Raw genomic sequence first — 25,193 nt, 5'->3', positions numbered from 1 at the left:
CACTTTTTCTATTGGACTTCTAACAAAAAATTAAATCCGGACAAGAATTGAGGTAAGTGTCTGTAAAGCAGAAAAATAATGTACAAAAATAACAAAAATTATGTTGATTGTTATTTCAAAGGCTCAATGTTTTCTCAGTGACCGCATTATATTAAAATTTGGCTCATTCAAGATTGTAAAAACAGATTCTAAAAGAAAAAAGGTAAGGATTTCAATTCCTGAAAATGTTTGCAAAAACGTCATTATGAAAAAATATCTATGTACCATCTTCCATAAATTTAAACATTAATGAATAATATACCCCAGTAAGCAAAATATACACAGTATATATCAACAAATTGATAAATTTATTCAAAAGTTCCTAACAAACACTTGACATGAAAATTGTGTCCGCATTAAGGTATAATCTACATTGAGCTTTATATACTAAAGTGAAAATCGAGCTTTCAAGGATAAGGAAACGTCTCAATTCCTAGAAAGGAAGACATAGATGCTGAGTGGATAATTTTTGTCAGCAATTTGCTGATTATAGTTGATGCTATTCGAATATCAAAAACATCGACTTTATGTGTACTTTATGAATTGTTCAGAAATAATCAAAATGACTACTTTGCTACTTGGGAATGTTATGAATTCAAACAATATAATATAAAAAGAAACAGAAAAGAACACCCAAAAATATACATATTTTTTATAATTCCGGACCTATTTTTTATTGGGATCTGATATAGGCGGAGACTTTATGCATACGTCAACATGCATACGCCGAAAAGCCTGTTTAATATAGTATTATTATATTATTATAACATAATGTGATATTTTATTTATTATGTTTATTAATATGCAAAGCATTTATGATTGGGCTAGTACAAATCCAGACCAAAGAAAACTCATTGAAGGTGAAAGGATATTTCAAGTAGAACATATATAATATAACATATATATAATATATAACTTATAAAAAAAAAATATATATATATATAACTTTTAGAACGTGGAGAAAAAATCCCACAATCCATAATAATAATTAATTAAATAACACCTAATTATACTATATGCTATATAAACAGTGGGCTTCTACTGCTTTTAGTTTTCGCCACTAGATGTCATGATTAAAGATGTCAGATCCCAATAGAATAGTATAGGAAAGGCTCGCTCCAGTATACTAAAAAACCATAGAGTTTAATGTTGTATTTTGCCGGCAAAGCCTGTTCACAGAATCCAACACAACAGATTAATTGATACCAAAAATTGAGCAGGATCTGAAACTCCAAGCCATTTTAAAAGAACCCCGCATTAAGGCTTTTAGCTCCTTGTCGACCATATTGAAATCGTGATGTCAGAGATGAAAAAACACATGCTAAAAACTCTTGCGTGTCATTTTTAGATAAAAAGCCATTTCGATGAAACACATTAATTCAGATGGCTTTAGCATACTTCTAAAATACAATGAAACCACGCTAATTCGAAAACCTCTATAAGTCAAAAAAATATGAGATTAACTCGAAATTTTTGGAGAAGTGTTTAATCTCTCTATAATTCGAATTTTCAGGAACAAAGTTTCTGCAATTCGAAATAACATTTTTATGTTTGACATGTTAAATGTCTATATAATATCTTATCTGACATTATATACAATATAAAAAATTCCTTAAATATAATGTTAGTGATTATATTTTTAAAACATAAATCAAAATGTCAACAACTTTTTTAAATTTTAGCATCTTCTAATCTAGTTTGATCTTTTATTTAGCGAGCTTCTGTAAGCACACGAAAACTATTTTTCATTGTCTTTTGTGACGAGTTGAAAAATAAACTTGAAAGTTTATTGAGAGATTATGAACCGCATAATATATTTAATGCTGACAAAACGAGATTATTTTTTAAATGTCTACCTGATCGCACATTGACCTTTAAAAACGAAAAATGTCACAGTAACAAACACAGATCCCCTCTGACCTCTTTAATTCGAAATTCATTTTTACACACCTTGATAATTCGAAAAACTTTATAGTAAAAACTTCTACAATTCGAAGAACTTTTCTCCTCCCTTCGATTTCGACTGTAGAATCTTTTTCCCGCCTTTATAATCAATCAGCAATTGTAAAATAACTAATACGAGATCCGCCTGGTCTTTACACATACGCAGTTATACGCGGTGACAAAGTCTTATATCAGGATACCATTTTACAGTTGTTGATTGACTGGCAAGAAAAAAATAGTTTTCATATTTAAAAATATACTATTTTACAAGTATGCTAAAGAAATTTGTAATATTGCTTCATCAAAATATCAAAGAATTTTCAGCATGTATTCTCTCAACGTCACAATCTAACATGGCCGCGGCGAGGAATTAGAAGCCTTAATCCTAATTTAAAATTAATATCAGCTGGTTCTCTCATATGTTGTAATTTGTAACCTACTAAACAAAAAATATATGTTATATAAATTTAATCTTCTGAAACAATTTCGAACAAGTCTAGAACAACCTGAAACAACTATTAGAATTTTTAAATTCTAAAAATGGTGTGCTAACTTCATACAGGTGAAAACCAACTGATTTTGTGATCCAATTTCATATAGGATTAGTGCGAGGTTCTTTATGATTAAGATTAAGTCATACTAATAACAGGTCCTATTCAGTTTTTACTATTAATTTACTGATTAATCGTTAATAATAGCTCTTATATCAAATTTAAATTTTTTGACAATTTGTAGCAGGTATTTGGCAAAATTTGTTTGAACAGCTTTGACTAATAAGTTCTTAATCGTAAAACTGAGTTTGCGCTTCTGTACTTTTATATATATATATGTATATGCACATGTGATCTGTATAAAGATCACACATAGAAGAAAGTATAAAGATGATTGATTTGTACGCTACTTAATTCTTTATAGGTTTATATAAGTTTATATTTTATACGACATATCTGTTTTCGCGCATGCGCACGAAGTTAATAAAAATTTCTTTCCATATTTTCAAAACATAGTTGGGATATTCCTCCGAAAGATTCAGATATATGCACAACTCCAAATAATAATTTGACATATTTTTAAATTAAATTTAAATTAATATAAAACACGCTTCACACATCTTCAAAAGAATATTAAGTATTTTCTTCATTCGCTCTTGAAAATATCCAAAATCATCGAACATACAATTATAAATATTTATATAATATTTAATAGATGCGTGTATACACCCATCAGAAATATATATAAATATACATGGAAAGAATTCACGAAGAATAAAATAAAAAATAATGTGTAAATTCTTTTTATCTTTTGTATATTCTCTCTAGGACTCGCTAATCTTAAAAAAAATAAAATAAAATACGATACAAAGTGTAGAGAATATATACATATATATCTATGAAAGTCTGCATCACTGTGCTGCACATATTAAACTTATAAACGGAATTCAATACAATTTCGTAAATCTCAATCGAGCTTAGAATAACACTAGTTTACAAAAAAAAATTTTTTTTCGTTATTTTTAAACCATAATTAAAGTTATTAAATGTAAAAATGGCTTTTTTGCGATATATATATTATTCGAGATTTTTTTGTAAAAAAAAGTTAATATTTGGAAATTCTGATCAAATGTCTCATGAAAATATAAAAATGCATTTTTTTTTATATTTTACTTTTTAGATATGTTATTAAAAAATAAAGCTGGAAACTATTCATACTGAAACAAGTGTCCTATAATGTTGGTAAAAATTGGTTTTCAGCACCCAAAAAATCTATAAGAACCATCTTATCTGGTATAGAATAATTTTTGGCTGTAAACTAATTTAATACTGATTGAACCAATTATAATCTGCGCATTTTTTCTAAAAGTTATTCCTTCCTTATCCAACAATAGTTGCTTTCCATTTTCACTCAATTGATATTAAGCCACTGTTATGCAAATATATTTTATATTTTATACTCAGATAAAATGTCAATTTTTCAGTAAGCAAAATGAACGCGCAAGTAAGAAAATATTATAAAAGTAAGATAATATGCTTATTATTTTTATCGCTTAAATACATTACAATGAGCCTATTAGATTCATTAAAGCATACGGTCTCGATCATGAGTAAAAACTCAGTTGAATATCACTTTCCCAACATCAAAAAGAACGTCCATTCAACTATAAGTTATGTCACAAGTGAGAATTATCTGAGTTTTTATGTAAATTTGTAAATAGAAAGCAACTATTACTTCGATTGCTTCACAAAATGCTCTATGTTCCGCTTGCGGAAAGGCAATATATTCGTCTCAGAAGATATATATATTATATTTTATTTTATGATATATTTAAGCGTCTGCCCTAGGTAATAAATTCAGCTGCAATATATAGCGCCGAAAATCAAATCGGTATGAAGACGTCATTGAAAAATGTTATACCATATATCATGTTATTCAATACCATCAGCGAAAGCTGGATCTTTTTTCATTTAGAATACTTTTATAACTACTTTTATAGCTGCGTTCATTCAACTCATCCCTATAAAAAATAGCAGATCGACGATATATTCGTAGTTTATATAAAATAATAGTATTTGCAATAATAAAGGTACTTTCCAACAACGAATGCTGCTTAGTTTTCTTTACTCCGCCACTAGAGGGCAGACAGTCGTTTTACACAGCTTTTTCAAAGTTTTAAGTTTTAAGAAAATTTTTTTAAACACTACACAATGTGTTTGTTGCTGGAAAACACCTCAAGTTTACAGCGATAATATGTATTCAATTGATTCACTATAATAAAATAGGAATTCATGTATATGCAACGTTTTCTTTATACATATACTGCACAATCTTATGACAGAAAAAAATACAAATGATACAAAGATAGTGTAGTGTTTTTGTTCGAGTTTGAAATAAAAACAAAAGAAAAGCAATAGCGTACACATGGAGGTTTGCTATATAAAAAATCACGAACAAGTTTATTAAAATGTTGACTGTATTGGCACCATATTTTCTTTCTAAGTACGTACGATCTCTTTTTTTAACGCAAATCATGTTAGATACTTTCTCTCTCTATATATAAAAACGCTCTTCTTTACGCCAGGCAAAGATATAATATCAATTGTTATTTTTTTAAATAGCTAATATATATGGTGTCACTTAATTGGCGCCCAACATTTATATAGCGATATTCCTCGTGGAAAACTAAGTCGAAAAGTCCTGTACCATTTTTTCTCTAAGGCATAATAAAGTAGTAATTATTCAGTAACGTATTAACGTTACTGAATAATCACTATTTTATTATGCCTTACAGAAAAAAATGGTACAGGATTTTTCGACTTAGTTTTCCACGAGGAATATCGCTATATAAATATTGGACGCCAATTAAGTGACATCCTGTATACTGGAACTTATCCTCATCGTATATATGTATATCATCAACGCTTGAAAGAATTCAGAGAAAACTACGAGATTTTATTATATTTTCTTCTTATGTGATGCAATTTGTATATATATATTTTTCGTCTTGTTAATACTTCCTTATATATCTATGTATGTGTTTATATTCCTAATACTTTTTTTAAATTACTTTTCACACTTGCAACAACTTTGCATCGATCTCTTCAGCAACTATGTCACGCTGCTTTTCGCGAAATTTTTTCTATTAGCGTTTTCAGTTGTCATTAATCGTTAAAACAAAAATTCCACGTCCAATAATTTTAATGCATGGTATTATATTCTTTTACATATAGTTCTATTTTTTTCAATGATTGCATTTTGTCAATTATCGCCCAATCGTCTTTTATTCGTTTTATTACAAATATTCAATTATTTAATAAAACGTTCTATGGCGCTTTTTTAACGATATATTTTCTTTTATAGTTAGCATTTTTTAAGTATGCTTCAATATTTGTTTGTAATTAGTTTAGAATAAAGTTAGAGTGTGGATGCGCTTTATACACATTGCAACTGCCTTATTTAGATTTTTTATGAATAATAAGGAATAGTATATGTGCATAATGATCTTTATAGAGCTTTAAGATTAACTAATCTTTATACTCCAACTGTTCAGTTGTTCGTTTGCTCAATATATTTTGTAAAACTATAAAAATTGTACTAATCACACTCTAGGAATCGGTATACTCTCTCACGCTTGGATACGTATACTATTTAATCTAAACATGTAAATACAATTCTAGCTCTGTTGTGGAGTATAAAAAATATTTCCAGAGAATACATTCCTACAAATAAAAAACCACCATTTTCATAGAAAATTATTTTTACTGCATTAGTCTTTTTCTGTTCTAACAACGAGTACAATTTCTCGAGAACGAAAAAGCGTTTGGAATTTTTTATAACTGTAGTTAGAATGTACAACAGCCCTTTGATCTATAAAATGATCTATATAACAATTAATCAATTTAATAATAGGAATGTATGTATAAAAGCAACGCATTTATTAAATATAATTACTACTCATTTTACTTCGCAAAGTTTAATGAGAAGCATATCATCATGTAAGAACTATTCAATGAAAGAGAGGAGAGAATATTACGCCTATATGTGTGTGGTATAATTCTTCCACGATATAACTAATCTATATAACTCGTGCTATTGTATGTTTCAAATGGCGATTATATAGTGTTTTTAAACTACTCTTGGCTATTCTTTCTATCTTTTTTATCATTAAACATAATCAAATACGAAGGAATGATTAATCACATAATACTTTGAGAATATCAATCTACTGCATAAAAGAACAACACTCTGTATATAAAAAACAGATCAATTGAAGCAGTCAGGTACATTTTCACATTTAGCTTCCCAATGAAAAGTTGCAAAAAATTACGTCACTCACTAATGTTTATATTTGCAGCACCATGTGTGAAAAGGAACAGTTAACTTAATTTTACATATATATATATATATATATATATATATGTGTGTGTGTGTGTGTGTGTGTCTGTGTGTGTGTGTGTGTGTATGTGTGTATGTATGTGTTGTGCGCTCATGCGCGCACGCGTTTTAAATGCATTAAATATGTTGTCTTTATAAGCTACGTGTAGCTACGCGGGACGTCAACATCCAACGATGCTATAAATCTCGAAGTCGTTTCTACAAAAATGCGTATATCGTGATATATCAATGATCGAATTAGAGATAATCTTATTCCTCGAAAGAAAGCAAAAAAGCTCGAGAATAGAGCTTTTAATTTAATGGAAGGCAAAATATCTGTTTGAGGAGACCTTTTCGCGGATTTTCATCCTCCATATCGTCGTAATCGTTCTCGTCGTAATTGTTAACGATCGCGTTATTATTGCCGGGACTGTAAGTTACGTCTGTGATACTCAGAGAACGAGAGCACGCCGGATTATCGTATCGAAACGGGAAAGGTGGCGATAGCCGTCGCTGATGTTCGTTATAATTATTGTCGTTCTCATTTTCTTCCGAATACGTCATTAGAAATACATTATTGTGATAACTTCGATTACTTGAGCCAACAACAGGGAACAGGGGATCAATACGAAGTTTCGCGAGTCTGTTTTGCAATTCGTACATGTAGCATTGCTGCAATTGATACTGCTGTTGCTGTTGCTGCTGCTGCTGTTGCTGCAAAAAGTCTTGATTGTGATGCACAATGTAAAGCGGCTCTTGTCACACGCAGTCCTCCAATGACATTAGTAGAGGATTCACATACTCGAAACCATCGAATTCGCTCTGATCGATCTTCTCAATTAGCTTCCTACAATATAAAAACGCATAAATATTTATGAAAGTGTATCTTTTACATGTGTCTATTAATAACAATATTTTTAAGGCTCCTGCCTCCTCGCCTCTGACGCAACAATCCAACATGACCACGGCGAGAACCCAGGGGTTTTAACATTTGCTTTGAGATTTCTCAAAAACCTAGGTTTTCATCGAAAAATATTTCATACAAAAGAAGTAGAAACATTTTTGGAATTTTGAGGTCATTGTTACTTTTTTTTAACAAAATCATAATTTTTTTTACACATAAATCGATTCTTCATATTTGGCATAAAAATTAATGCATGAGCTATTTCATGTTTCATTCTGACAAATTTTGTCAAAAAATATTAAATATCTCATAATACTCATTTCGATAATCTAATCTTAATAACTTTTTATTTCATTATTCTTAATGAGATAAATCAATTGCTGTAAGAAAAACATACTTTGATGATTAACATAAAATTTGCAATATGCAACTACATATTTTTTTAAGTAATTATATTTTTTATGCCATTTAAAAAAAAATAATAATCTCAAAATCTCAAAAATGCCTCCATTCACTTAAAATCCTACAACTTTTGCATGGAACATTTTTCGATAGAGCCTTGATTTTCGAAAAATCTTAGGCCAAAAATTAAAGAGAGACATCCTGTATCAGTTGAGCCAATAAACTTACGGATCATCTGGAGTCAAACGGACTTCTTCGTCCGTAAATTCGGGCGGAAAGTTTGCTAAATCACGATCGGAATCCAAGCGTGGTTTGTAAGGTGGTGTAACTTGTTTTTGTTCCAACTGCAAAGTTACAACGGGTAGTTCGGTAACGTTGTGCTTAAAATCAGACACTGCGAAATATATCGTAAAAAGTAAACAAGTTTACGTTTGTATTCCAAGGTGTATACTCAAATCTTAGAAAAAAAATTCCCTGAGAATTCCATGATTTTCCAAATACTTTTGTTCAAAATTCCAGGTAAAATTAAAGTATTTTAAATAATATTTGGAATACAATTTTGAAATAATTATTTGTTAGACAATTTTTTAATAATAAAATACTTATTAAGTCAGCTCTTTTAATTTTTAAAGCCACAATCTCCACTTGATTCCTCTCGACCAATAGAGCCAAACGCGATGTTATTGCGACACTTATGAAAGAAAGAACATTTGAAAAAGGAATTTGAATCCTATGGTTGGGATCTCAAAAATTCCCCTTGTTCCTTTTCTTAACATCCCCTGTAAAGAAATAGGCGAGAAAAATATTGGTCCGAAAGTCGGCCGACTTTCGGACCAATATTTTTCTCGCCTATTTCTTTACAGGGGATGTTAAGAAAAGGAACAAGGGGAATTTTTGAGATCCCAACCATAGGATTCAAATTCCTTAATTTTCCAAATGTTTTTTCTTTCATAATTGTCGCAATAACATCGCGTTTGGCTCTATTGGTCGAGAGGAATCAAGTGGAGATTGTAGCTTTAATAATTTTTTAACATAAATGAAGTATTTTTTTAATATAATAATGTAAAAATGGTAATAATTTCGTCAACCATATCTGGCTATAAATACTATTTATTAAACTTTACGACGTTTCGGCCATGGATTTCGGCCCTTATCAAGTGCTACTTAATACCGCATTATTGTAATAACACTACTTGTTTATAGTTAGTTCGTAACACATTATCATGACAGTACATCACGTCATGACCTAAGATCAAACAAGTAGTGTTATTACAATAATGCGGTATTAAGTAGCACTTGATAAGGGCCGAAACCCATGGCCGAAACGTCGTAAAGTTTAATAAATAGTATTTATAGCCAGATATGGTTGACGAAATTATTACCATTTTTAATTATCGACTGGTGACTTCTTAGTTCTTTATATATATAATATAATAATATAATATAATAAAATATATTTTATAACAAAATATAATAAAATATATTTTAATATATACTTTACATAAAACTAATAAATTTTATATTCTTTAAAACTGTATTTGAAAAAATCAAAGGGGCAATTTTTTTAAAAAATTCCCTTAATTCAAATCAAATTCCATGATAATTCCAGGATTTTTCAAGGTAGAACAAAATTCCCTGAGAAGTCCAGATTTTCCAGGTTTTTCCAGAAAGTATACACCCTGTATTCTTAAGTACAAGATATTCACCATTTCCCAATCGATCGCTTTGAAGAAAGGATGGGCGACGATGTCGAGAAAACCGGAGGGTCTTTTTCCACAGCCCAGCCTCTCTGCGGGATCCTTGCAAAGGAATCCTCTGAGTACGGACGCCGCCTTAACGGACAACGATCGCGGTATACGTATAGTCTTCTCCAGAATGACTTGAAATAAAAAATCTTCAGTGTTCTTGTCCGGCTCCTCGGCCGCACCGGTAAGGTCGAAGGGACTGCGACCCGCCAGCATCTCGTAAAGAAGAACTCCTAATGCCCACCAATCCACCGAGAAGCTATATTCCTCGCCACGGAGAATTTCAGGAGCGATATAATTGGGAGTGCCGCAGAAAGTGCCAGTATTATCACCCTCCCGGATACCTTCCTTGCACATTCCATAATCCGTAAGCTTAACGTGTCCTTCGTGATCGAGCAAAACATTATCCAGTTTCAAATCCCTGTATATAATTCCTGAAAGCAAATAATTATCAAATTTAAATCGCATTCAGTCTTCAACAAATTATTAATGTATTAAAAAAGAGGAAAAGAAGAAAAAATTGTACAAATTGCAAATTTGCATATTGCTTCCTCACCATTTCATTTTGCTTATTAAGAGATGGTTCTTCAATTATGGCTTCCTCATGATTGAAAAATCATCTTAATAAACGAAATGAAATGGTGAGGAAGCAAGGTACAAATTTCCAATTTGCAAAATTTTTTTTCATGAAAATTTTTTTTTAAGATTTCTATGCTAATATGTTTATAATATTTCAAAATTTGAAAATTTACAATTAAAAAAAATACACATTTTCCAATTCACACCGAACTAAAAATCGATTAAATCGAAGGAAAAGGTTTTTTAAAAATTAAATTTTTAATTTCAAAAAATATACATGCTTAAACATTCGTAAATTTGGAAATGTCGGATTTATATAAAATTGCCATTAAAAAATGAAATTAAATTTGTGGAGAATTTGTAAAATAGTTCATTTTTTTTAATTAGAATTTATTTTAAATATAAATTTTTAATGTGGAACATTCTGAATAAAATATCATTAAAGAATAATCATTCATTTTTTAATGGCAATTTTATATAAATCCGACATTTCCAAATTTACGAATGTTTAAGCATGTATATTTTTTGAAATTAAAAATTTAATTTTTAAAAAACCTTTTCCTTAATCCTCCTTAAATTAAATACCAAACATTATTAATGATATTCTATTTATATAAAAATAGTACTAGTCTAATATCTCAAAATATTAGTCTAGTATCTAATAATACATAAAAATATTATTAGTTTAATATCTTAAAATATTAGTCTAATATCTCAAAATTCACAGAATTTAAAAGAACTGCATACATTTTTACAAACAAAAATTGTATAAAAATGAATCATTTTACCAATCATCGCCAAACCCAATGCCAACCATCCTTTAATAATAGTTTATTTATATAAAAAAATTTAGCCCGATATCTTAAAATTTACGAAAATCAAAGCAACTACAAATATTTTTTGAAAAATTTAAATTGCATCAAAATTTAAAACACTGTACGAACTTTTATAAAAATGACAGTAAATTAAAACGTTCTATTGCTTTACTTGTATGTCAAATTGGAGCGCGGTAAGTAAAATATTTTTTAAGATATTTAAATTTCAAAAAAATAGGTGGGCACATAAATACACACATACATACAAACATTTTTTTAAATGTGATTTTTCGATGTTTTGGAACATTCTGGTACATTGGTATAGAAATCTAGAAAAAAAATGTTTTTTCATGAAAACAAAATTTCCTCTATGAGAAAGCAAAAGAGGGGAGATAATAAAAAGGGAGAAGAGAAAGAGAGCAGAGAGAAGAGGAAAATAAAGAAAAGGAGAGGAAAAGAAAAAAAGAAACGAAGAAGAAAGAGATAAGAAAAAAGGGCGAAGAGAATTCTTTACCCTTTTCATGTAAAAAGTTTAACGCCAAACTGATTTCAGCTACGTAAAATCGCGCGTGGTCCTCAGGAAGACGACGCTGCCTCTGCATGTGAAACATGAGGTCGCCACCGCGCACAAACTCGATGACGAAGAAGAGGCGCGAAGGCGTTTGGAAGCAAGAATGCAGGCCCACCAAGAAGGGATGATTCGAGGCTGTCTCGAAGACGTGCTTTTCCGTTTGCACCCAATCGATATCCTCATCATCCGTCACCAGGGACTTCTTAATAACCTTCATGGCGTAGATCCTCTTGGTACGTTTCAACTCCACCATCAAGACCTTGGCGTAGGAACCACGACCAATCACTCTGATCAACTCGAAGTCGTTCAACGAATACTGCCGTTGCATATCATTCGAAGTATCGCCCTCGTTTAATGTGTCCAACGGCAATTCTTCCCCTTCCTCACTTCCGATTTCTTCATACATGAAAAAAGGAATTTGATAAATGAAAAAAGCCTTTGAATCAATGATCAAAAATAGTGCGCTTTTAAATAAAGCAATAAAGCAATAAAGCAATATTAATATGAAGGAATAAAGATTCATCGACATTGATCTATTCAATCATATCAATTATTAATAAATATGATTAATTCAATATTTTATTTCTAATAAAATTTGTTTTGTGATCAATCCACCGTAATATATTTCGGTAATCTAGTCAATAAATCCGATCTAGTCGATAAATCCGCCGCCAAACGATTGGTGAAGCCATAAATATGTTTCTCCCTTATCACAGTAACAGATTGTTAATTTAAAAGCGTACATCTAATTAAAAATTGCGTTCTCAATAAAATTGAAATTTAACTAATCTTTTTACATATAATTATAAAAATATTTAAAATAATAATAAAAAATAATAAAAATATTAAAAATAATAAAAATAAAACAGAATAGTTATACTTGGATAAATTTTTAGGGCATCAAAAAAGAAAAAAAAATGTATATATGTATATACAGGGTCGACTTTAGGGCATATGTGTATTAAGACTTCGAACTAGAATGACACCAAGAATACACAGTTTCAGTATAGTCGTCACGTTGCGGGACACTTTGTATATCTATAGTTAAAAAATGATAAACATTGGTACTTAAGTAAGCATTCATAAGAAACGCCAATAATTCATTTTTTAAACACTCTGTATAAAAAAAAACAAGTATAAGCTCTTATTGATAAAAAAATCTCAAATTAAACATATTGTTGGTATTAAAAAAGAGCTGGCGCGGGCGATGGAACGCAGATAATCATTATTAGTTGAAATAAAATATAAATTGAATAATATTTACTGATTTAAGCTACCCTGTATAAAGAAATATGTGTAGACTTATTGAATTATCTTACGATCGCGCGAATGCTCCTCGATGATTGGCGATTCCGAGATCTCATCCTCGAGATGAGACGCCGGATCGCACGGATACGGATCAAGCTGTTGATCGCCATTCCTGTCGATCGTTTGCGACTCCGCGCTTTGCAGTTGCTGCTGCTGCTGACTCAGGCACGGCTTGCGCACCACTTTGTGGCACTTCTTGTGCACGAGCAGTTTGCATTGAATGCACTTGAATCCCTGTCGCCCAAGGCCCCAGATTCGATCTTGGCAATACGCGCAAAACGCCCTCTGCAAGAAACAAGAATATCAAGAATTTATGACGTCATATTGCATCTCCCTGGATCTTGTCTTGGAAGGGTGTTAAAGATTATTTAGCATTAGAATCGTAAAAAATAATTAAGTTTAAATATCAGTTTCTTGGACATACAGTGAATACTCTTTCAAAAATACGGACAAAATAAAGTACTGAAAAGTATAGTGAAGGAAAAGGAGAGAAGTTGAAGAAAATAGGAGGATTCATACGCAAAAACCCGGTTACGTGTGCAATTTTGCGCTTTCAATGATAGAAAGAGAAAAAAAAGTGAAAAAGAGAAATCTGCTTTCTCTGTCGACGACGAAGCCACACTAGCCAGCAAGTTTTATAGTTGGAAGTGCTCCATGAAAGGACTCTATACAACAGAACAGACTTGTTTTTGTCAGTGATGTCGCACTTGCGGCAGATCTGCAGATCTATCCTCGCACTGCGGAGGAACATGAGGAACAGGAGGGAGTGAGAACGGGCAGAGGTGATAATGAGTAAAGGCAATGATAATTAAATGGTATGGTGCTTACCCGATTAAATCGTTTCGCCTGAAAAATATGGCCATTCACCCGATACAGCTTCCTCCACCTACGAGCGCCACGTCTGTAGATGCTTCCTTCGAAAAAAAAAATAAAATAACATAAATGTCATAAATGATGGAAAAAGCCAGTTGATGCACTCCCATGATATCCAGCAACAATGAAGAAATGTCATTATTAGATGCAGACTTTCATATAAATATAATTGTCTTAACTTCATTTAATTATGTATTAAATTTGCCCATATATAATATTCGATATTAATTCGATATTAATTTGGGTTTCATGAATATATTTTTAAAGGATAAAGTTTGTCATCGAATACCGCAATGTCTTTTGCCATTTAATTTCACCATCTCTCTCTTTCTCACTCTCTCAATCTAGTCGCGACCGATTGCGTAATCGAATGATATATGGCATCAATGACAACGAAGTATATCAACGAACAAAAACAAACAACAAAAATCAATGACAATAATAACAATGGAATAGGTTTCCCATAACTCGCACAATCGAAATAGCGATAAAAGTTATTTTACTTTTTTTAATCTATATATATGTATACAAAGTGTTTATGAAACTATGTTAGAGATTTTAAGGACGTATTTTAGCGGTCAAAATAAGAGAAAAAATATTTCTATAAACATGAGTCGAAAAATGCTTTTCCTCCAAGTTCTAGCTCTTAAATCTTTTCTCAATCTGTGAAAAAATCTCTGAAAACAACAATACATTTTTTTCAATTTATTCACCCATTTTTAAGAGGACTTGGAGAAAAAACATTTTGAATCCATGTTTATAGGAACTTTTTTTCCTTATTTTCACTTCTAGAATACATCCTTAAAATCTCTGATATAGTTTTAGAAAAATTCTGTAGTTTATATGGAAACATCCTGTATATTATACGGGGTGTCCCATTTTAAAGTTTACAGCGTAAACTCGCAAACCAATGATTTTATTGAAAAATATTTCAAATTAAAGTTATATGGCTTCAAGGAAAACGTAAAATAGTGGCAAAAGATTTGACCTTGGATAGTCGTTTAAAAGTCATATAAAAGTCACTTTCAATTTCTTAAATAAAATCTACTATTTTTCATTGCATATTCTTGTCTCAAGAGCTTTCAAAAACACTATAATAAAATATTTTTCTCTTAAGTATCTTGTACAAAACTACCACATGCTTCGAAGAAGACTGATCAGATTCAATTCATATTTATATATCCGCAAACACACAACAATTTTTCTAATTATTCTAACACGTTTTCATAATTCGTCAGGCTTATATATATATATATATATATATATTCTATAATTTTAAACACGCATGCATTATAATTATAACTATTTTAATAAAATCATAATTGTAACTAATTATATTTAAATTAACGTGAACCTATGTAAAAAGGTGTTATAATTATAACGCAAGCGATAAAAGTTACGAGATAGACTTTTTTTTACGTAAGAGAAGAAAATCTTTATTCAATAGATCCTCTTGGTCTCTTGGGAGGACCTGCATGTCATCATTTTTGAGAGACACTCGAACGTCAATTCAACGACCATCGAACAATTATATACCGAGTATATGTTTTAAAGTTCTTATAAAGACCGGGCATATTTTAAGATTCTTTGTAATCCTTTGTTATAGCGAATTATAAAGTTAATAAGCAGAAAATTATATTGAAAAAACTTTCTTGTTTAATTCTCCATTAATAAATAGACTTATAATTCAATCTTCTGTGTGTCCTTAGATTTCCAACGCAAATGTAGCCAGCGACAGTGAATCTTACAGTTTACGGCTATGCCATTAATTTTCGACACATTTCCTAAAGCCAGGGTTGAGTAATAACTAGTTAATTAGTTAAAAGTTAAAAAAAGTTAAAAAATTAATAACTTTTAACTTAGCTTAGTTAATTTAAAATGTATTAATTTTTAATATCAACTAGTTATTTTTTACCTTAACTTTATTATTAACTTTTTTCCTAAGTTAAATTTTTTTTATCTCTGAATACGATTACTGTCTTTTTATAAGTTATAAACGTATTAATTTTAAATTAAAGTATTATTAATTTTTCTGTTCATTTATCATCAATTGTAGGTTGTTCAAAAAGTCATTGCGTTTTTTTCCAATAGATAGCGCTGTCCACATTTATTTGTATCTGAGCGTGCCATGAATGTCAAATGTTTATGCACATTTTGTTGTTGACACTTAACCTAAAAACCAAAAAAAAAGTTGACGCAATTTAGTCGAGTTTTGTGCTTGCAATTGTAGTTTAAACATGGAGAATTTTGAAGAGCATATTCGCCATATTTTGCTTTATTACTTTAAAAAAGGGAAGAAAGCAACTGAAGCAAGGGAAGAGTTGCGTCAAGTTTACGGCAGAAATGTCATTGAAAAACGTCAGTGCCAGAACTGGTTCGCCCGATTCCGTGGTGGTGATTTTTCGGTTAAAGACGCTCATCGCTCCGGTAGGCCTTCCGAGATTGACGACGATAAAATCAAGGCATTGGTGCAAGCAAATAAGCATTCAACGGTTCGGGAGCTTGCTACCGCTCTAAAAGTATCCATTGGAAGTGTTCATGGACATTTGAAATCGCTTGGTTTCGTGAAGAAGCTCGATATTTGGGTACCGCATGAGTTGAAAGAAATTCATCTGACAAAGCGTATGAACGTCTGCGATCAACTCACCAAACGCGAAGAAAACGATCCGTTCTTGAAGCGTATGATCACGGGCGACGAAAAATGGATTGTCTACAACAATGTGAGCCGAAAAAGGAGTTGGAGTAAGCGAGATGAAGCACCGGAAAGGCAAGCAAAGGCGGACATCCACCAAAAGAAGGTGATGCTGTTAATCTGGTGGGATTGGAAGGGACCAGTCTTCTATGAGCTGCTTCCACAGAATAAAACGATCAATTCCGATGTCTACTGTGAGCAGCTACAGAAATTAAGTGATGCCATCGCACAGAAACGTCCCGAGCTGATCAATCGTAAGGGTGTGGTGTTTCACCACGACAATGCGAGACCACACACAAGTTTGGTCACTCGGCAAAAATTATTGCAGCTTGGTTGGGATGTGTTGCCACATCCACCATATAGCCCAGACCTTGCGCCATCAGACTTCCATCTATTTCGCTCCTTGCAAAACTCCTTGAACGGTAAAACGTTTGCTTCTGAAGACCTCATCAAACAGCACCTTGACAAGTTTCTCGCAGAGAAAGATAGGAAGTTTTATGAACGCGGTATTATGAAATTGCCCGAGAGATGGCAAAAGGTCATTGAACAAAACGGCCAATATATTATTGATTAATGTTCATTACGTATATTAAATAAACGCACCTGAAAATCAAATGAAAAAAACGCAATAACTTTTTGAACAACCATAATTACCAAAAAATATATTTTTATATAAAAATCAAGATTTCTTTATTTGTTATAGATTTTAAAAGAATTAACAAACAAAATTCTAATTTAATATAAATAATGTTTTTAAAAATTAACTTTTGATTTAATTTCAGTTAATTTAATCTTAACTTAACTTGTGAGTTAATTTTTTGTTTGTGCAACTTTTAACTTAACTAAATTAATTTTATAAGCAATTAACTTTAACTTAACTTAGTTTTAAAAAATCATTAATCCAACCCTGCCTAAACCTATGTAAGCCTTTTTTGAACAGAAAAAAATATCCCGAATTCGATCTTTTCTTTCAGTAGGCAATCACTCTGTCACTAATAAGAAAATCTAAAAATTCTGATTTTGATAAAATTTTACACACATGTAGGGGGCCTAAATAAATAAATTTAAAAATTGCGGCAAAATTAAAAATTTTTTCGAAAATAAAATTTTTTTTTTTTTAAATGTTATTAATGTTATTAAACAGAGGCGTTCTTGTCATAAAACTTTTGTATAAAACATTTTATCTTAAATACTTTTCGGAAAAAGCAAAGAACTTATATCTTCTTTACATCTATTTGTAACGCATAATTATCTTATTAATTATATTAATTATGTGCTGTATAAGAAAAAAGAATTTACGAGTTTTTCCGACACGTGTGTTATAATTTAATGTAACATGTATAACTTCACGATAACTGTAGCGAAAGAGCTTTAATTAAGCTTTAATTTCGACGTTTAACATGTGAGATCGATAAGGTATTAATGCCGTGATGGTGATTGTATGATTAAAAAACACATATTGAAGGGAAAGCTTGGTCAAAGAGGGTGTAAGACGCGAAAAATGAATGTATTCCTGCGTGATTTCCACACGTAACAGAGTTAAGCTTCGTGTCTGTCTATTATCGCGTGCTTAATCGCCTCTTTCTACTGGCCAGTTAATTAGAACTCGCTGGCTAGTACTCGGACTTGACTAACACGATATATATGTATGCAGGACTCGGTCGGAATGTTTTCAATCAAATAGTAAATACACTTACTGTCTTCTCCCTGACATGGCATTCCAGGAGCAGGTGGCACGTTTGGAAAAACTGTAACAGAAAAAGAATTTACACTCGTTTCGTTGACTAAAAATATGACGGATTCTTCCTTCATGTCTAATTTTTCATCCAGATGATAAAATTTTGAACGTTTTTGTTAAAAATAAATCTAAAATTTCTACGATTACTATTAGATGATAATTTTTATTTCTTATATTTAAGAATTTTTTTTATTTAATGTTCCAACCCAAATATCCTTTTTTTGACTTTTATAAATAAAAATGTGATGGCGCCGCTTTCGAGAAAATCACTAATCATTACTTTTTTTAAGATGAAATCCGATTTCTTTTTTTTTTAATTTTAGGTCGAGACAACTTCAATTATATATATATATATATATATATATATATATATATATACACACAGGGTAGACCATTTTAATCAATACACGCAGATATCTCAAAGTGAGCAAAATAGACAAACATGTTTTATACAAAAGTTGTAGAATTCAGAGGGGAACACTTCACGAAGACCTTGACCCTGACCTTGGCGTCAAATTTAGGGGTCATTTTAAAGTCAAGTTGATTTTTTTAAATGGAACCACCAATTTTTCATATCATTTTCAAAATTAATTTTCTATCGGTCTTTTGCATTGGGTCAAACTAACCTAAACAATAAGAAAACTGTAATTATTTAACTTTCTTGGTTTCTTTTTATATACACATAAACAGCTCAGATTTGTTATTATAAATACTTTAATTCTAGTAAAAGATTTTTCATTTTGTACAGCTATAATAAGAATTAAATGAAAATAATGTTTGTCGATCAAACAGACCTAACTAGCATCCTCTTAATATTCAAAAATTTCAAAAATGTTCAACTCATAAAAGAGAATTAAGAAAATCCTTAATTAGTATATGTATAATATATGGTTGAATTTATCTCGACAAGACAATCCAATTTTTGTTAGAAAAAAATCGATTTCTACTTAAAAAAAAAAGCGATGATAAATGAATTACTCGAAAGTGGTGCCACCTGTAAACAAATTAATATTGTCTTGTATCTCACTTCAAGTCAAACAACTCTTGTGCAAAACAATTTTTCTAAAGCTGTATTTAAAAAGTAGGAGATTAAAAATAGTCCACCCTGTATAATTTCTTTCTTATTTCTCATTTTATCATCATAGATTAGCAATATATAATGACAAGAATTATCATGCAGGATTTGAAATTATTATATGTATGTAGAATTTTAATATAAGTTATATTAATATATATGTATATATATATATATATATATATATATATATATATATATATTACCAAAATTAATAATCATCAAAATGTTCACAATATAGATCAGATTTTATCTGAAGATGCGATATCATTTCTAATATCGTAAGCATTAATGATTTAATATTGCGTATTTGATCTATCAAAGAAACACAATTGATGGCGATCGATTGCTCTTTATCTTTCTCCTTCCTTCCCTCCCCACTTTCTTTCTCTCTCTTCCTAACAAAAAAAATTACAAAATAAATGAACGGAGAGTAATAAGGCTCGCAAACTTACATGGAAAGCAATTCACGTACCGGAACCCAATCGAGGTTCGCTGTTCATTATCCAACATAGCGTATGTACTAGTGTCCTCACTCCGGTTAGAGTTAGATAACAAGTAACACTGAATCCTATTCAAGCCATCGAGCGTCGCGTTATCACTTATCGGTGTTGCCGTGTGCGAAAGAGAAAAGAGGAGAGAGAGAAAGAGAGACAACAAGACACCGATGATGAAATAGACGCGCGGTAGATGGCCACTTTGATGTGCAACGCGCTCGCGATTAAATTTCGTCGCGATTCCATGCGTGTCGATAAAATCGTAAAATCAATGTGCATAAACATTGGCAAAAAAAATGATTTTTTAATCTAGTTTTTAAACTGTCAATGTTTGCTTTTCTTCGGTCAGTGATCATAATTGTATAAGTTTTGATTGGCAGGGACGAGGATACAAGTTAAAATAATCTTGGATCGAAATCGTATAATATAATGGAGATTAAATGCAATCAAACATATTACATCGCCAGTGTGTCGCCGGTGAATAAACTTTAATGAACTTTATGAAATTTCAAAATCTATGAGACATGAAAAACTGACGGGAAGTTGAAAGATCAGAATGGAAATAAAATTAAAAATTGTGAATAATTGATATAATTAATATAATTATATAAATTAGTAGATTTAAAGTGGCTAATTAGATTTGGATAACTAACAATAAATCCGTGAAGAAATTCAAGAAAAAGCTCGAATAGCTGACGCTTAAAACATTACAATGAAAGAGAGAGAGAGAGAGAGAGAGAGAGGAAGAGAGAGAGAACAATAAAAAGTTTTTATCTAAGGCATGATTTTTATCAGATAAAAATTGCCAATTTTTTTTGAATATCAAATATAGATTTTCAGTTTTTAATTAGGGTTTCAAAAGAGAAAAAAGACACGACAAATTTGAAGTAAAAACGATTTTTCTGTTTTCTTCCTATCAATTTTTTCAGAAAATGTGGAAAAATGTTTTTTTTCTGTAGATTTATTGTATTATGTCTTAGCACGATTTCATCTTTACAGTTGAATTCAGCAGACTATTGTAGAGGTTATCATTATCTTGAGAATGATTAGTTACAGGTAAAAATTATATCATATAACATGTGTAATTTATTATATCGTTTTAATAGGACAGACTTAGGAGTTGACTTCAACCATTTATTTTTATAGTAAAAATAATAAAATATTACTTGATAAAATAAATAAAAGAAAGAAACAATACTTGTCACAAACTTTAAAAGTACGTATGCATACATAATTGTTATTATGGCTAAAAATATTTTTCCGTGTTTTTAAAATATATTTTCCTACTTTTTTAGAACCCTATACTCTCAATTCTCGATCAATGTAGGAGGGGGGTCGATAAACATTATTTATATAAAACAATAACAACACAAGTTCGATTAATAGACTTAGCTAAAATAAATCTAAGGATCTAAATATAATCTTTAATCAAGATTTTTATTATATAGTTAAGATATAAAAAACTGAATGAATTTATAAATAACTATTTATTATTGAATTAGGAAAAAGCGGAATCAATTTATTAATCGAAAATTTTATTTAAAATATAATTATCATTAATAGATTTTTTATAAATTATTATAAATTTAAATGATTAACTAAAAATTGAAATGTTGCTAAAAATTAAGATCTTCAAGATTATTATAAAAACGCACATGCGAGGATTTATTAATATAAAAAAACTGATTAAAAAAAGATTAGACTCACAACAGCATATAATTTATCGTACTGATATAAATTTAACGTATAAGACGGGCAACAAGAGCCAAATCGCGGATGACAATGCGTTATCCTAACGAAACTAAATAATTTTTCGTTAGAATTAAATACCGGTGCACAAGGCACCAAATTTTTACTTGGACACGGCCAAGATTTTAAATATGAAATAATCTCATATTTTGAGATTTAATTTCAATACCCCTTTTAACCCCCCCACGGAAAATAAATAAATGAATGCAAGAGAAAAATATAGATCCGAAAATCGCTGAATCGGGAATCGAACCCGAGACCTTTCGCTTGCCGGGCGACTGCTCTTCCAGCTGAGCTATTCAGATCCTTTCGATTCTATACTTCTCTCTGTTATATATATTAATGTTGGTAAACAAACGCATTTTTTAAGCCAGCGTGTATCAAATATAAGAGTTTTAACAAGGCTCTGTAATATAAATATAAATTTAACGTATAAGACGGGCAACAAGAGCCAAATCGCGGATGACAATGCGTTATCCTAACGAAACTAAATATCGTACTGATGTTTGTTTACCTCTTCTCCCTATTAGGGGTAAATATAAAGTAAAGCGCGGCTGCTAGAATTACATGTATACATCGTGCGATCGCGACAAGTTTGCTAACGAGGTCATCGTTGCTCCTTCATTTGAAGTACACGTAATCGAATCATTAGTTATGAGAAAGCCTGCAGGGGTACACGTACACGTATCGATGATGCAGGACAAGATGGTATACGCGAATGAGGGAGTTTCAAACGCGCGTTTCTTGAAATATTCATAGACTAATTATCGCAAAGGGAGATCGATGACATCTACGATAAAGACGATATACATACACTTATTCTCCTCCCCCTAACACGGGGGATACGTGCAACGAGTTGCATGCGGGATGCACGAAACGCGGGACCCTGTAGAAAGCACGATCTATAATAGCGTAAGTGCATAAGTGCATCGGCGCGCATGTACGCGAAGAAGGTGCAATCAAGATCGTATTTAAAATTTTGAACTAAATCATTGATATACGGTATAGTTTCAAGTCGTATATTCATTAATGCATACCAAACAAAATGACTACTACCAAAAAGTGATAGTACTACCAAAACAAATTTTTTGTCACTTTCAATAACATTGTTGTGAGAAAACAGAGATAAACTTTATCATTAAAACACAGTAATAGCGATAATGATCGCTTAACATATTACATATTATAATTTAAAAGATTAATAAAAAACAATAACAATTTTATAATACAAAAGTCAAAAAATTTGTAACTATTTTACGAAATTAGTATGAAAAATAAATCAGTAACGAGTAATTATCGATTTGCAATAAGCGTAATAAAAATTTGATATGTATAAAAAAAATTCATCATTCATGATGATGAATGATGAAACAAAAAAAAAGATTAAACCGAGAACACAATCACCGATGTAACCTCACCTGACTCCCTTGTTTCAATGAGAACAAAATCGCCAATAATTAATTCATGTGTGACCGACTTAGTTTTATATTACTGCAATGCGCTAAACGTTGGGGACTACAACGATTTCTGTCAACAAGACCACGAAAGCCGGCCAAAAGGAGGCGCGTAGTAATATAGACATAGTATGTGATATAGCATCACCGAAACAAAAAGACACGAGTTTTTCTACTCGCCATGCCCAGTCGCGTCGAACGAAATCTAGGCCAGAAATGCGATTGTGAAACAGAGCAAACGAGATCCAAAAAGATTTTAATCTAATTCAGATATCAGGCATTAATAAAAAAAAGTACATTGAAGATGACGGGAGGATCCCCTTATCACACATCCACATACATGGATACACCGATACCTAGGGTAGCCAGCACGATTGACCAATCAGAGAGTCCTAATGTTCAATTGACTAATTAACAATAAGGATTTATCAAATCCTTCTCGAAGATGATGACTGGGAACGAAGGGTGAAACTACAAGAAACGCACTCTTTCCCGCTCGACCTACCCCAGGTGATCTCGTTGAACTGGAACTGCGGGGGACCCATAGGCTCGACATCGAGCGACGTCAATGAGGGCGGGGAATCCGGTAACAGCGGTGGCAGCTGCTGCTGTTGATTGCATGGTCCGTGCACGCGACACGTCACAGTGGACCCGACATTGCGACCGTAAATTAATTCGGCGTTAGCCATCACTTCCTCGAATTCGGCCTCGGACAAGTCGTCCAACCCCTCGACGTCCGGCGGACACGGAAGCAACTTTGACCCTGTCCCTGGACGAGGTGCTGGGCTGTGCGAAAATGTCATGATGATGATGATGATGGTGGTGATGATGATGCAGCGGACTGCTGATACGAGGAGGCGGCGAAATGTCAGCAGGGCGAAGGTGACCGATGATTGGCTGCTCGTACTCGGCCGAGTCGCCGCTACCCGGCGATGGTGGATACATGCCGGGTTTCACGTGCTCGCGCGGTAATACTTGGATGCCGGTAGAGGTAACGGAAGATGATGGACCACCACCGCCGCCACCACCACCCTCGGCAATGGAGATACGACGACTAGCAGCAGCCGCAGCCGCAGCCGCCGTCGCTGCCGAGTACGAATAAAAAGAACCACCCTGAATCATCATACTGCAGGGTGGTTCCTCGGTCGCGACACCGGCGACACCCCCGGGACCGAGTTCTCGCTCCTGCTGCACAGTGCTATAGGTACTTTGCGCGGACAGCTCCGATTGATGCATCTGCTGTTGCTGCGAGGCCTGATGCAGGCTCTGATGCTGTTTGTCCTTCTCGCGACGAGGTGATCGACCCCGATCGCTGACGGAAGTTGCGCTCCAATAACCCCACGCCATTCCGTAACGAGCCTAGCCGTGCTTGTCTCGCCTTGCTCAATCGTCGCGGTGTATTATTATTCCGCGCCCGTTCCAATCGCGATCGCCTTTTGTTGTCCCCGAGCGCGAGCTCTATTTATCTCTTCCTCCTCTGTATTCCACTTCCTTTCCTGCCTCGCCTTCCTCGCCTCTTTTCGACTTCTTACACAGGAGCCACCGGGATGAGCATGCGACGAATCACCAGCCTCGATCGATGCTAGTTTACCGCCTCTTTTGCGACCTCTCTCTATTCGCGATATAGCGCGCCGACGACTGCTACCGACGAAACCGCCACTAAGTAGTCGGAACGTAGTCGATGACGCAACCCTCTTGCAACCCTTTTGTAAGAGGTGCTCCTTGCAACCCCCGACTCGACCTTTGCACCTCTCTTCGCGCTCGACACTTCTCTCCCAACGATCTCGCGATCTCGCGGCCAGGTTCGCGTTCGGGGAAGGCCCCTGCTGTCGCCCTTGTTGATCGGTCTGTGCAAGGATATCGACTACCGCCGCGGCGAGATGCGTTAACCGCCCGCCACCGCCGCCCGGCGCACGCTACCAACCGAATCGCGCAAACG

General features: G+C 32.6%; 1 protein-coding gene across 1 annotated transcript; it reads right to left on the bottom strand.

The window, feature by feature from the left end:
• Nucleotides 1-328: 328 nt before the first annotated feature.
• On the bottom strand, nt 329-25,193 carry LOC114946169 (protein kinase C iota type). Its single transcript, XM_085489578.1, is given in 9 exon segments — nt 329-7,699; nt 8,387-8,502; nt 9,865-10,337; nt 11,812-12,264; nt 13,188-13,461; nt 14,005-14,090; nt 18,439-18,489; nt 23,760-24,013; nt 24,015-25,193. Coding segments are annotated over 9 exon segments (2,382 nt in total). The 5' UTR covers nt 24,602-25,193; the 3' UTR covers nt 329-7,611.

Source organism: Nylanderia fulva, unplaced genomic scaffold (genome assembly GCF_048542155.1).
Source record: "Nylanderia fulva isolate GAGA-0341 unplaced genomic scaffold, ASM4854215v1 Scaffold88, whole genome shotgun sequence".
In the NCBI taxonomy this organism is placed as follows: Eukaryota; Metazoa; Arthropoda; class Insecta; order Hymenoptera; family Formicidae; genus Nylanderia; species Nylanderia fulva.
This window is presented reverse-complemented; position numbering and strand designations above follow the sequence as displayed.